The following is a 15,440-nucleotide window of genomic DNA, read 5'->3' as shown; positions in this document are numbered from 1 at the left end:
AAAAAAAAAGTGGCAACATGTTGTTTTGCAGGTAGGGGGACCATCAAACTGATCAGAAGCTTCTCTTTACTGACAAGCCGTTTTAATCTGCAGCTACCAGCCGTGACGGATGCATTTCTTAATTAAATCACAGGGATCTGACCATGCATCATGCGACTTCCAGATAAATCTGGGAGATTGACAGGGAATCCTGCTCTCTCTGTGATAATGCCTCTGTTCCAAGGACAGTGTGTAAAAAATCAATCAGGTTACTGGTATGGTGGGTGAGAGAAAAAAAAACAACAGGATTTCTCTGACTGGCCACACAAATCATAGCACACAGCACGGCTGCTTGTGCTAAGAGGAACACAGTGAATGCCATATTTCCCCTTTGACAACTGACTCTTCACAGCAGATCTGGCCCCAATATGGCCCGATCTGGCACACCAAGGGTCTCAGTGTCAGACACGATCTGGATCATGCGCTGATGAGAGATTCATGCATGTTTCAGCATTCATCCATTCTGCCCAAAACTAACCTTCAAATCAAATGAGCATGTGGGAGCCGGGTTTGAGTTGTAACATATGCCGTCAAATTGCACACCAGGCCCCACTGCTTATTATTTAAAATACATGTCACTCACTCCTGCCTGTCTTTGAATTAATTTAACTATTCCCAGTGGTAAACTGCACCAGAGACACTTGGGATGCTAGATCCTGTGCACTAACAAGTTGTTTGAATTCAGTATTCTACTCATGCCAAGACACTTCCACACATGTGGGTTGGCTTGAGCAACAAGGGTATTATCTCAGCATGCAAATATTCATGTTATTTCGTTTTTTATTCGCCATACCTTGCGGCACAGCTGAGGAAACCTGCACAAGTTTCAGAAGGGGGCTTATCATCTGTGGGGAGAGTCGCAGCCGCGCCTTTCAACATTTTCAAAGTGCCACTGAGAAGACAGCAGCTGCTAGAAACGGGCTCCGTTGAGCGGATTTGCCTGATTTTGACATCAATTTCACCTCCCCGTCCCTTCCCAAAATCGTGCTTGAGAACCGTAGATGATCCCCTACAGGGCTGCATTTCAGGGAACACAATGTACATGCCAACACAAAATTCAAGAACAGCAAATATTTGATGATGCAGTGGTAGAATAAGTATAACCTCTTACAGACTAAATACAGTTTTCTTTGAGAGTCACTACACCGTGGAGTGGAGTGAACAGCTCAAGGTTTTTACAGCACAGTCAGAAAACAAGGTTACAATCAAAGTGATGTAAAGAGGTCGCAGACCAAATTCAAGTCCACTGACTCACTTTCCATGGCAATCTTCACCACATGTTTTGCTGTGATTTTAGAGTGCCATTGTTACCCTACAGTGTTACACAAGATGACCGAACAAAGGCAGTGTGTCTTCAGCACTTCCAACCCGGGACAAAAACGCACTTTGTTGGGACTCCATAATCAAACACGTGACAAGAATTTCTTCCCACACCACATCAAGCAACCCCCTCGTCAACACGGCTGTGTTTTTTTTTTGTTTTTTTTGGTCTTTTCCGTCTCAAATGCACATGGGCAGCCATTTGAAACGACTGTCTTAAATTACATTTCTCTGGCTCTTTCTCCTGCCGCGCCTCAGACAGGAGTGCTCTACGCCGGCTGAGGTGCCATGACTCGGTTCTCATTCTGGCCTGCGTGAGTGCAGTGATTTGTCACCAAACCTGCTGTCTATGGTGTAACTTAATGAAGGGAAAGCAGCAAGACATTATGCCCACAACTGGGGGAGAGGACATTGCTGATTATAGAGGTTTAGTCTGTGCAGATGTGCTCTTCAAAGTGGAAATTACAGGAGTCTGCCTATCCCCATGGTCTCTACAAAGCAGAGGCAGTCTCTGAGGGTACCTGGCAGCACACCTTCATTAGCGATCTGTTATCTTAGCGAAATTACTCCATGATCCCTTACCGGTATCCTTATTATATCTTAACTCATCTTGTACTACAGACACCTCGACATACCGGTGATGGGGATCTTACATATATTAACTTGGAAGCAAAGAGGATGATATAATAAAGCCTGATATGATAACTGTCTCAACAGAGTAACCCCCCCCCCCCCCGCCCACCCTCTCTCTCTCTGGTGTCTGAGGACAGAGATATTCAAAACATGTTTTGGCCCAATTTGCATCAGTATCACAAAGCAATGTAAAACAAGCCAATTAACTGGTCCAAATGACTTTGCTGTGGGAAGGAAGAACGGCAGAGACTGGCAAACAACTCTGTTAGAAAACAGGGAGAGTGCAAACGGCGTTAGCGTCTCCAGGAACACTAAAGTTTCCTCAAAACAAAACCGTGGTTAAGTCTCTCACCATATGTACCATTTTCATTAAGAATTCCTATTAAATATGCAAATCCCATATTGTACTCTTTTGGGATTTGAAAAATTTGTTTATTCCAGACCAGTATAGATTAAGTGTCAGGTTTTTTAATGAGGTATGCAGTCATAAGGCAAAATGCAATCTGTTGCAACAGAGAGTAAAGGAATTCTTCTACAGTACGCACAAGGCTCCATCTTCGGGGCCTGATCAATCCGATTGAAAAATCTGACTCTTGCTATGAGTTATATATATATATTATATGCTGAGTGCAATAATATGTTATGGCTATAAACACATAATAATGTATTCAATATGCATATCCTGACACAGAAAAAAACATTTCTCACGACTGTAGCTGTAAAGCTCATTATCAGACAGTGTAACCAAAGCTGTAACTGATGAAGCTCTCGAGAGGAAATAACAGGCATTCTAAAGGAACCTGAACACAAAAAAAAACACAGCAGACATATTTTTGTTAAAAAAGTGTGAGTAAGAGAAGTAACTGAACACACAAAAAGTGCAAACATCCCTCTGAAAAAAAGGCCAGCATGAATGAGAGGTTGTAGGGTGAATTAATTATCCACCAGAAACTCTTGAATATGCTATGAGCATAATGGGCCGATTAATTCATTTGGAAGCTGCCGACAATTAACCAGCCACATTTTGTATTCAACAAATCATGGTGTTTGCGAAGTGTGAAGTACATTGGCATACAGTGTGACCAGAAAAAAATGAAAAAAGATTAAAAAAAAACGACCTTAGAAGCATGCAGGAATATTGTTGTACCATTCAAGCTGAGCTAAACGAAACAATTTTTTAAAATCACAACAAAGGGACCGTTTAATGAGACACATTCATTTTCATACTGACCTAAGACGTCTATTAAGATTGCCAGTCAAGCATTGAACATTAATTATGAGGATTTCCCCTAAGCCTCCATGAAATTCAATGAGCACAGCAAAGTCCCAGAGAAAGGGGGGAAAAAAGGTTTGGGAAATATGGCAACTCCAGAATGCTGACTCGGCATATAAACTCCGGAGTAATCATGGCTGCATCCTGCTCTTCAATTCCTCCAAAATAACACAATCCTCAGGACAGGAGCTTACACTCAGCTGACTTGATTTGCTTCCTCTCGCCATACACCATACACATACACACACGGGGGACGACTACATTTATTTTCTTAATCTCCTGCTTCACAAGTGCACCACTTCAGAAATAGTTGGCGGGAACAATTCTTTTTTAAACGCTCTTCTGTGTGGTAGAATCTTTTTTTATATGTGTGGCTTTTTACCCTTTCAGGCCCACACTTCACTTGCGGGGTGTCACACAAGAGGTTAGGGGTTATCCCACTGCTAAGTGAAAGCATTGGAAACATACAAACAGACAAACAGTCTGTTTAGAAAAGTCTCTAATAGCATTACAGAGGCCTGGAGGAGTGATGAAAATGTGTGAAATGGAAACTGCTATTTGTGAGGCAGATGGAAACCAGCAGCGCTAAGAGCAACCCAAGCCTGGTATCAGCCCTTTTCTTTTCTTTTACTTTCTTTTTTATCTGCTAAACTAAATGATAATGGTGAGTCACGCTTTCCAGATGTTTTTTTTTAGATCTTTCAGCACTATAGATGGCAATGTGACAAGCTTTTCAAGCCATCCATCAGATCGGTGTCATGGTTTTCACGAGCAGCTCAGAATATGACACAGGCATATGAATGACAGCCGTACCTTCCATTCTGTCATCATGCAACCAGGTCACTAGCCTAGAACAACAATTATAACTACTTTGTTGTGTGTGACCTTCAATGAGTACCTTCAGGACCATGCTAGTTGTGTTAGCAGACAGCAAGCAAAATATTCAGTTCAAAATGAACTGTGTCAATATCAGTCAAATGCTGACACAATAGACTATGAATGCAGTGCTATGTTTTAATTGTTTCAATTGAAAAGCTATTTAATTTAGCACACTACATACTAAATGCCTTCTAAAATTAGCATTATTATTTTGGAGTGCATGAGAAGTACGGCTACAGTCTTGGCAAATGACCATTCCACCATGTAAACCTTGTTTACCATTAAATAACACACCGGAAGAAAAGTTGGTGCTTAGTGTGCTATATGCAGCTCAACTACCTGACCCACTAATCCCTGGACACAAAGAGCAGGCTTACTCAAGGCCAACACTTACATGGCTGGGCACTGTGTCTGAGTAGGCCAGTGGCCCAGCCGTCCTCTGGCACATAACCCCTCCAGCTGCTTACACTACTACTTCAAAGCCTTGAGACCTGGCATTGGTCAGAGTCGGCCAATCCTTCTGCTGACTTCAACTACACAGTGCTCATCCTAGCCCCTATGCCTGCATCAATTACAACAGTGTGCATGTACCACAACCACATACATATACTACATCACAAAGCACCAACATCAGGGCACATTTGGTCATGATTTTGTCTATGTCTTTTCCCGACTTGACTTTTTTTCCTATTTCAAAGTTTGTGCTGCTTCTTTGTGACTTGGGTTTTTCCATTTACCATTGTAATTGGGTTCCCAAACGGCTTGTTAGCTTAAATGAAGCGTGCTAACAGAGCTGGAAAAACTGGCTTTGAGAGCATTGAGTCCTGAGATAAACTTTTCAGACACGTCATAGCACAGATCGTTCAGCTTTGTGTGTAAAATATAGTGAGGTAAAGCATACATACTCCCACAGGGAATATTACATTCTTTGTTTATTTTTAGGGTTTTATGCTGTTCTACAAAGAGCTGAATCTAATTTTCTGTGTAAATAAAAATGAATCACAACAGCCTATAAAGCACTTGAAAGTGACTGTCTGATGCTTTACATGATCATCCAAAACCCGAACATGGTTGATGGCAAAACGTTTCATTCATTTGAAATCACAGAGCATAGCACAGAAGCGAAGAGACAACATCAATTCAGCATTCATTATGTCCCCGATTGTATCCTTGAAAGCAAAACTAACGAAATCTCAGATGGATCAGAAGACTCATTTTCAACCAGAGCCTTGTGGAAGGCTTCGACGCCAACTGCTAGAGCACTAATTGAAATATATCTGCGCTTTCCTTTCTCTCTCTGTGTCTCTCTACCCCTAGCCTGCCTCGGCAGTGCACAAGCCTGGCACATAGTAATCACAAACATGGGGATTAAGTCCTGACCATGTGCTTCTTAACAACTGATGGCACCATCTGCTCTCTAATAATGGCTATTGGTCTGGCTTCACGCTGCACTTTAAACGTTATTTTCCGGCCGAGCTGAGTGAGTGGGATGCAGATTTGATATTCAAAGTCATAAATGCCACAGGAGAGGCTTTGAGGACCTCTTAGGCAGCTTCAACAGTTGTCACTGAACTTCAGACGCATCTGGCTGGAACACAAAACACTGTCTGCTGCACTCAAATACATAAATATACAACTAAAAGATCATTGAGTCATTGAATATGCCGAATGTAGTTACTTTTTCTTATTTAAATGACAATATCAATTAAATAGGTCCGCTGAATCTATTCTAAAGGAATGGTAGATAATAGAACTGTTCCCAAGATTCCTACGCATTCTTTGTAGCTAGTTTCTTTGTTTCTGAACACAACTAAGGCCATTTCAAAGAATAATATCCAAGATGTCCAAGACATTTTTGAGCATGTACCTTTATCCACTGTCTTTCAAGTTTCTCTTTCAATATGCAGCCTATAAAACCTTCAGCCACTGATATTTCAATGTCCCTACTCTTTAATAGACATATAACCCATCTCACTCATCTAACGCAAGGACAGAAAAATGACAGCACCATCATTTGAAGGAAGAGTATCATCATGCTCTTTTTACGCCCATTATGTTACCATGTGTCATATCTCTTTGATAAGCTCAAAGGGGACCGGATGGAAAGAAACCCCAGAATGTGAACATTTCAATCTCTCACTCAAAATGAGCTCATTTAAGATGCTCATTCAAACATGGGCATCTTTGAGGTTGTTGTCACTGGGGAGAACCGTTTTGTCACATCAGTGACATTGATGGTCTGACTTTTGAATAAATAATGTGTGGTTAAGTGACAGAAGGCATGACAGCCCCAAGAATGCACTTGTCCAAGCCTCTCATCTCAGCTAACAATTAGTTTGGCTGGCGTTAATGGTCAGTCAGTCAAGTCAGTCATGTAAACAATCCCCCCAAAGTTGTCCATAGCTATTGAAAGACAATCTGATATGAAAATAATGTAGCAATTACTTCGTTTTTTTTTTTTTAAAGTCACAGATTACCGGTTTTAAAATTGTTGAGCTATATAAATGAGTAGTATGATTCATTACACATATTAATTAAACATATTTCAGTTGGTGCACTTGAAGGTGCACCAAACGTTAAAAACGTAACTGTAAATGAAACATGGATCTGCCCCATGATTCAGATCTAGTCTGAAATGTAATGGGTTCTTCCATGAGGCATACTACACCTTTCCACCCATATCAATCAGGCTGATGGTTGTTGTACTGACAAATAAACAAACCCGAAAACCATTTACCACCTGATGTGGGGGACCTTGGATACAGACATGGCTTACTCTACTAAGGGCAGCCATCCATCCTGGATAGAATCTGACTTCCTAATGCCATAGACCAGACCAGGGCCAGATCCACTATGAGTCTGCGTCTATCTGAGGATCTTTCAAGACTAGCCTACTTGTTTGAATCCTGGGCACGAATGGTGGTGCATTGTTCAAGATTATCACTTTGTGAGTGATCATTGGCCTAGCGGCAAACCCTGAATGCTACAGATTTTTGCAAGTGGTTTCAGATAAGAGTGTCTGCAAAATACTTGAAACTTTGAATTTCTCATTCCCTATTCCAAATTGTTAATTTTTAATGTGAAATGGTAAGTCGTTGACTGAAATAATGAATATGGCTCTTTCTACTTTATTAAAAACCATAACCCATAGATATAGAGTGCATCAGACTAAGCTACTGACATTTTTGTTGGTACTCAAAGGGAATAAATCCACAAAAAAATATTGTGTGAAAAAATGTCACTTTGATGTGACAGTAATATTGTGTTTCCCGCACAAGATTAGTCCTCGAGACAGCTCGGCTAAACCCTGATCCTCGCGGCGCTATTCAGATAGCCATTGTTGTGACCCTGCAACAGCACAAAATAATCTGTCCTTTGTGGTGGATCTTTTATGGTATATGAACTCAATCGGTGGCGTTTGCATCACCTAATAACTTTCAGAAATCCTCTGCCAAGCCTCTTCCACATCACATCAACTCTTTAAGCAAATGTGTGTGTGTTGTGTGTGGAGCATGTGGAACGTGTGTGTGTGTGTGTGTGTGTGTGTGTGTGTGTGTGTGTGTGTGTGTGTGTGTGTGTGTATGTGTGTTTGAAGTAAATCCAACACTAAAACGTACACACTTTAACATCCAGATTATTACATCCAGATTTCACATCCAGAAATATAATCCAAATGTAAATGTTTCCCCTTCATAACGTGTCCACCGAAAATTAGTTGTTCGAAATCAAACAAGTTGTTATTCCCTGCAGTGCATAATACATCAACATGATGGCAGCATCCTCTAATTTATAATATGCTCCTTGAGACCAAGCCCTTATGTTCAACTGATGAAACAGGCAAAGTGGCAATTTCACATCTGGGTTGTAACCGTTGTCAATTATTCACAGTCATCATCTATGCCTAATGTGCCTAATTTGCTTAATAACATATCATGCTGTGAAGCTCTGGGAGAGGGCCACTTTGGGAAAAAAAAAATATGAGATCCGTACTTTGATTCTCTAAATTGGAGGACACCTTCCACGTGACAGAGCTCCCCCCACCCACCCACATGGAAACCAGTAAATGCAATAGAGAGCCAGGGCCACAGAGCTTCTGCTGCAACATCGCTCATCTACATGACAATCAGCAGCTGTGCGACCAATCACTCTCCATCACCGCCTGAACCCGGAGCACGGGCGCGCGCCAATTCCAGCACTCTCCCAAACCCATCAGAGAGAGCGGACGCTGAGGACATATCAGGCAGGCACCGCTCAATCCATGTCATTACACACACACACACACACACACACACACACACACACAACATAAAGCTGCAACAGGGAGGCTCCTCCAGCAAAACGGAGCAATGCTCTCAATGTCTCTCTTTGGAAGCTTGTCTCCCTCTGTTAAATGTTTTCCACAGGATCCTCGCTGCGGGAAGTTGAACAACAGCTGTTGCTCCAAATTTCAATTTAATCACAAATAACTCTGGCGTTGGCAGCCGCCGACAGGCAGGAGAAGGCCTGGAGGCCACAATAGAGGGAGGCCTGCGGGATCTTGGCCCGAGCACCGCAGGGCTATGTGCTGCTTCCTGGCAACGCACTGACTGCCACAGCCACCTTATAGCCACACAGAGGACCTATGAGAGCGAGGGAGAACACAGCAGACAGAGATAGAGAGGAAGGGGGAGAGAAGAGAAGGAAAGAGAGAGAGTGCTGCTCGGTACCCCTGACAACCAACTTCCCTTTACTACCGGGTGTTGTTATTCTTGAACTTCCAATGCTCCCTCCTCATCAGAGGTTGCTGTTGTCTGATAGATGAAGAAGATATCTCTTTCTTTCTGCTCCTTTTAAGACCACAGGGTTTTCATTGTGTGGGTGCATTTATTTTCCATGTGTAGGAGAATGTAGCCTAGTGCAAGTTCAAGTTCAGAGAGTGCAATAGCTGTCTTCTTTGATATGCCAAGGACCAGACTAATACTAGGTTAAAGAGCACTTGGACTACTATACATCTCAACGTTAATGCAAGCATTTAAATAATGATAGTAATTATTTATAATAATGAACATAATGAAAAAGGTTTCACTCCAATAGGCGTTCCAGACTTAACAGCATTCCTAAACGTGCAGCAGTTACTAAGCAGTGATATTTTCAATGTCACTTCGATGAAGTTACACACACCAGCAACTGAATAGACTGTAGTCCAGTGCTGAAGTCATTCTTTGCTACGTAGCCTGTTTCATGTTGCCCAAAGACGGTTGCAGCGCCAACAAAATCGCGCCTTCTTGGGTTAATTCGGCTTAACATTGATGACCTGAACATGCTGTCAAAAGAGGATTAGCGGCCATTTCTTAATGAACACTACGTTTGGATCTTGTCCGGCGTCATTTTTGACAGCTACAACGAACGTGTCTGAGATAATAAGAGATAGGCTATGGCATCTTCACATTCATGAAACGATGTTTCGCTAAAAAGAAAAAAACAGGCACTCATGTTTGCCACCAAAGACTACCGTAAACTCGAATAAATAGGAAAACGACACTCTTATGGGGGGGGGACTGAGCTCATAATCGCCATAGTCTACAATGAAAAGTTTTAAAGCAAAGACTGCCCGTCTTTGACAGACCACGTAAGACAAATATGACAGGCAACGCATAAAACCCATCTTTTAAGATATTTTCGGCAACCGTCCTCATTAGCTTATGCTCAGAGACACTTGACATGTCACTGAATTAATCCACTACTTAGTTTGTAACCACGTCAAAGACCCACGCAACCTCTAAGTGCATTAGCGGCAACACACTGCATTCCCACCAAGTGAATGTTATCTTTCCTGTATTAATCAAATTTAAAAACACAATAGAATAGTAAACCGCAACATTTCTGTTATTTCCCTCTTTATGTTGAGTGCTTAGCCTACCTTGTTGAATCAAAAGAAAGGCCACTCCGGTCAGGATAACCCAGCACAATGGATTCTTCATCGCGATTTGATTGTGTGCTTCTGGCTGATATTCGCTGTTGCCCAAATATTCGAACCCCCAAAAATACGGGGAAAAGTGAAGTGGAGCAGAGCGCACTTCCCGCTAAATTCCAGTATCTCTGTGACTGTAAAGCAGCAGCCAACGCAAGCGCCAAGAAGTCCCTCCTTCACCAAGGTATTGGTTGTGATTAGTGCGAGGCTGCTTGGAGAGCCATCCCAGACCCACTAAAGCGATGCTGTCCAAGAACCTGCCGGCTCTGCATCCTGCGCATCACTTCAAATCACACAAGCCCTTGTTCATCTGAGAACAGACGCCGTTTATTAACGATTCATGATTTTAGAAAAGTATGGTTCTCGTAAGTAACGCAGATTTAAAGAAAATGCAACACTAATTAGTACTATTACGCAGATCAACATGCGTGTGTATACGTGTGAGTTGATTAAGGGACATATCCTACAGTATTAGGACAGTATTGTTTCCCTAAGTTGCTTCACCATGCTAATTCTTTGGGAATTATTTCCTCAGTTTCAAGACAAAAACCCTTTAAAACTGAATGAACACACCGCAATGGGAAGCCTGTATTTTCTGGCTCTTGGTTTAGCACTCTTGCGTCAGGAGGACAAGTGCTGGACAGCGCCCATAGAACCTGCTGTTTCTCTATTGACCTTGCATCAGTGTTAACACCAATAGGCCCTGAGAGGGGTAAACTCCATCCAGTTTATTGTGCTATGGTTCCATGCAAATGAGTGTAAGAGAGAGATCCTTGCCCAAGGCGCACAACAACCACGTCAACTCAGAGATAAAACACAGTCCTCAAGGGAAAATTTTCAGCAGCTCCACGACTGTGTGGAATATTAAATCTGCTCAGTTGTAGAACTGTAGGTATACAGATAAATTACAGCCTTTACAAAAAAAACGACAACAGCATCTCCCCACAGACACAGACACACACAGAGACACACACACTCAAACTGCCTTGGAAAAATAGCCTTTGTCAGATGTACAGATTGGTTAAGATTGCTGCAGAACACGACTTACAGTCGTAACAGAGAAAAATGCCAGCTTATGCAAAGAAATCAGCGCTTAACAACCTTCATAATTGTAAATGTGCATGTTGCACATTTTACGTCTATGTATTTATGTATACTGTATAACGTTCATGGTATCACTCTGACACATCTGACATATGTCATACAGGGTCAATGACATCTTGACAGAGTTTTGTCCTACCTTCAGAAAGCATGATTCTGGGGCAAACCTGTCAATAACCTGTCAGATATGGATCAGGCCTGGGCCAGACCAGGACCAGATCCTGCTCCAAGCTCAGCCAATCACACCCTTCTAGCAACCGCTTTACAGCTTTCTGTAGGTGGCAAATCGGACATAGCAGAGAATCCGCAGAGAAAATTGATCTCTTGACAATCCCACTTAACAGCCTGTGTCAAGGCGTGCAATACAGATGATAATATTTATTGACATCCCCTGACATGAATGCTCCGTCTGCAGGTCAGTGTAGGGACCTCTGGAAGTCGTGTGGTACCCCCGCAGCCAGAGTCAGTAGGAGGGGTGGGTGCGGCGGGGGGGGGGGGAATGGGGCAGGGTGAGCAGCAACAGCAGGTAACCTCTACCACACAGTCTTTTCCCACAACGATTTCTGTCTACGAGAGGGTTTGCCTAAGCTGCTTTATGCATCAGCATTAGATCATTTATAATACCAACATCAATGTAACCTCAGCAACCCACTGTCTTAATATTCCCCTACCGAATACATTGATGTACTCTCATACAGCAATGTGAAAAATTGATATTCTTTCCAATAATCTGACCATATAACAACTGTGAAATTCTTCTTGGCTTGAGTTATTGAGTTATAGCCACTGCATGTTATGCAGGAAAGAGGCAAAGATCATTTTTACTCCATGTTACATCCTCACTATATGCAAACAACCTCTTGAACTCCAAAACCCAGTGGCATATACATAGACCTATTTTATCTTCCTATTGTTGAGCATAGCACAATGTGTGCTCCCTATACTTTAAGGGGTGCATAAGGGATGTGGCGAAGCAGTGGGGGACGTTACCAACTGATAATCGGATGACTTGGGTTCGGTTCTCATTGTTGCGAGTCCGTAATGCAGTTGATAACAGTGTTTGTAAAATATCAGTTATACATAGCACAGTGTGTTTTCTGGTCACAGTTTTTTTGATGTAGAGTTTTTCGATTACATACTTGTTCTATGCTGAGTTGTGAGATACTCCATATCCCAAAAGTATACACCTGGAAGGGACTGCTAGTCCGTAGAGAGAAAGTAATAGGGAGGATGCCTTCCGAACATCATTTACATTCAACATATGCATGGAAAATATTGCATACAAAAGCCTGGGAGGTTTATTAATCCACATTTAAATTCCTGTGTCAGTTCTATTTCACTGACTCAAGAAAAGGGATTACATCCCCTCTAGGAGGAGTAGGCTGTGTGTGATGAGAAGGTGGAGAGGGCTGGCTGCACCATGGGGTATGTGCACCAGAAAAAAGGGAGATAGAGAGGTAGAGAGAGAGAGAGGTGGGGGAAGAAAAGAGGGAAAGAAAGGAAGAGAACACAGGTAGCTGCTGACTGGGGGTGAGATGGGGACCTGATCTAGCGTGAGGGAGCCATGTTGGAGCTGGGCCACACCTGGGCCTTATGTAAGCCAGAGTCCACTGAGCCAGACCACAGAGAGAGAGAGAGAGAGAGAAAGAGAGGAGAAAGGGAAGGATAGAAAGAAGACAGAGAGAGGGTGTTGAGGGGAGAGGAGATGAAGAGAAAGACAGAGGGACTGAGGAAAGAAGATAAAGAGAGAGGTCCAGAGGAGATGAGACAGAGCCAGTGAGAGACAGAGAGAGATAGAGAGTGAAACACTTGGGCAGCCATTGAGGCTTGCCACCACACATCGGCTTTTTGGACGCCGCTCCGTGGTAGGGAAGCCCTCGGAATTTAGATGAATCTTTAATTCATGTCCGGGGAGGGAGGGAGGGTGGGGGCACTGCTGACCACCGCCATGGCCGCCCCGCCGCACACACTCCGCAGTCTCAGTCATTATTAATCACTTTCATGACAAATGACACAGCGTTTCTGCTCAGGGAGAGAGCAATGAGATCCCTGACATTTCTGACATTTGTTTGTGCGAGGGCCCTCGCTGTTATAATAGGCTGAGGAAGTGTAATGAAAGGCTGGTATTATGACAACACGCACATTAATCCTTCGGGGAGTTGAGGCAGGACATTAGTTTGGACGCTCATGATGGTGCCTGGCTGAATGGGAGGATGAGATTAAGCTTCTATACTATATGTAACAGATGGATGCTCTTTGAGTTATGATATGAATGGAAATCCATTTATAAACATAAGAGGACAGTTATTTGATATGAATCCACCTTTGATACAGAGGAATTAGCTATGGTATAATAGAAACATAGGTAAGTGGAAAGGTGTTCAGGTGGACCAGGCCTACATCAGTTACTGCCTTTCATCAGCCTTTACCTTTAAACTAACTGATGTGCTGCTTCTGACATTTTCTTGCCTTTATTATTAAGTTTCTCAGATATATATAGTCTCCACATAATGGACGTGAACAAACATCACCCCCTCACCCCATAAACTCCCACACAAACGTACTCAGCATTACTCCGCCGAACTAGAGTAATATGACTCTACTGTAGAACACAGCGCCTCTTGTTGCACTGACTATACAATAGAAAACGTGGTGTTTGAATTTTTTCAAGGACATGGAACAATTGCTCTGTGTCTCACAGTTCAGAGTCCTTCCTCCACATTATCATGCCAGCGAGGAGTGATTCGAGAGCATGGCAAGCTTGTGATTGAAAGAGGAGGCAGGTTGTCATCACCACTTCAAAGGCAGCAGTTACAAAGCGTTCTGTGCATGCTCCATGTGCACATGTTTCATTTAACTCAGACCTGACTGCACCAACCTAAAAAATGGACTTTAGAGAAGCCTAAACGCCCAGATGCACTTTGTAGTTTAAAAGAGTTTGGTGGATGAACAATGCTGACTGATGTATGGAAGAGAATGGAAGCGATAGAACACTATGATGATGATGCACAAGCAAACATAGTGTATTTCAAATAGATTAGTGTAAACAGGCGATGAACTTAAAACACGGGAAATGAAAGTTTTTGTTTAAGTAACCTGCTCTGCACACAGGCTCCACGTACACTGAGGTAAAAAGGTGGATCAGTGGCAATATCAAATCCCTCAGCACAGTCCACGCTTGCAAAACATTGTGATCCACTCCACGTTTAAGAGAGATCAAGCAGATCAGAAGCCTTTAACTGGGGAAGGATATAGATATCGACAGATACTGGCCAGGGATTCTGCCGGGGTTAAGTCAGAAGTCATGAACACATGCCAGGAAACTGCAAGCAAAGGCCATTAGCGAGATAACGGTTTGAAAAAACGCCTCACAGTTACACCCATACAGCAAACATTAGCTTTCCTATCATTAACTACAGCATTCATAAATCATTATCGTTTTCACTCAGTCCATTAAAAAAAAAGCTGTACTAGCAACAAACATTAGATATAAAATCCATTAATTATTATATGTTAACAACTGAACTTGTTAAACAACACTTAATGGGGCCTCATAACTGAGCATCTGTCAGGTTGCTATTAACAATGCATGCAGTGAGGTAGAGTGTGAGTGCCATGTTGAACACAGAGGTGGATGCCATTTCTGGCTATTTAGCTCCCCCAGCAGGGCACTTGTACAAAAAACAGTAAGCTGAAGTCAGGGACATGTTGGTTGTGAACAGGCTGTCCATGTCTCTCTTTGTAGCATGTCATACCTCTGCAAACTGATTTGGAAGTTCAGAGGTGTTGAAGTTGAGCAGGGGTGAGACTGGAGAACCTTGGGGAGGGGTTTCCTGGTCACCAGGAAGTATGGGGAATGTTGTTTATGTCCTTGTTGGTGTGCTTAGCACTTGTTAATAAATCAAGAAGACAACCAAGTACACAGAGAAATGCTGATATAATGTTTTATTCTGGATTCAGCCCTCTACTGCATCCACTCAGAGAGCTGTATTGTGAGCATCCACAAGATACAAACAATCCATGCATTTTTATTTATTTTTTTTACATGCAGTTTTTTTCCTCCATATTTTTACATATTTGACTAATAATTCTGAGCTATTCTCTTGATACATCTATGTAGCTTAAACACACTTGTTTTTCATACACTTCTGTTTGTTAGTGTCAATTGAGCTGCAAAATGTAAATAAGCACAGACCCCAGTAACATTGTATAAATAGTACGCCTTTGTCATCCCCTGTTGTCGAC

General features: G+C 42.5%; 1 protein-coding gene across 1 annotated transcript in view; it reads right to left on the bottom strand.

Moving 5' to 3' along the window:
• The window catches only part of ntm (neurotrimin), a 230,048-nt gene extending 219,891 nt beyond the window's left edge, over positions 1–10,157 (bottom strand). Inside the window, exon 1 of the mRNA XM_076274134.1 lies at positions 10,044–10,157. Within this exon, the coding sequence (XP_076130249.1) occupies positions 10,044–10,104 (61 nt within the window). The 5' untranslated portion in view covers positions 10,105–10,157. The remainder of the gene's footprint in view (positions 1–10,043) is intronic.
• Positions 10,158–15,440: the final 5,283 nt, after the last annotated feature.

The sequence above is a fragment of the Alosa pseudoharengus genome, unplaced genomic scaffold (genome assembly GCF_046254945.1).
Source record: "Alosa pseudoharengus isolate Yale_2024_CS ecotype anadromous, Long Island Sound unplaced genomic scaffold, YU_APseudo_1.1 YU_APseudo_1.1_scf_8, whole genome shotgun sequence".
Lineage (NCBI taxonomy): Eukaryota > Metazoa > Chordata > Actinopteri > Clupeiformes > Clupeidae > Alosa > Alosa pseudoharengus.
Note: the sequence above shows the minus strand (reverse complement) of the source record. Positions and strands in the feature narration are given on the sequence as shown.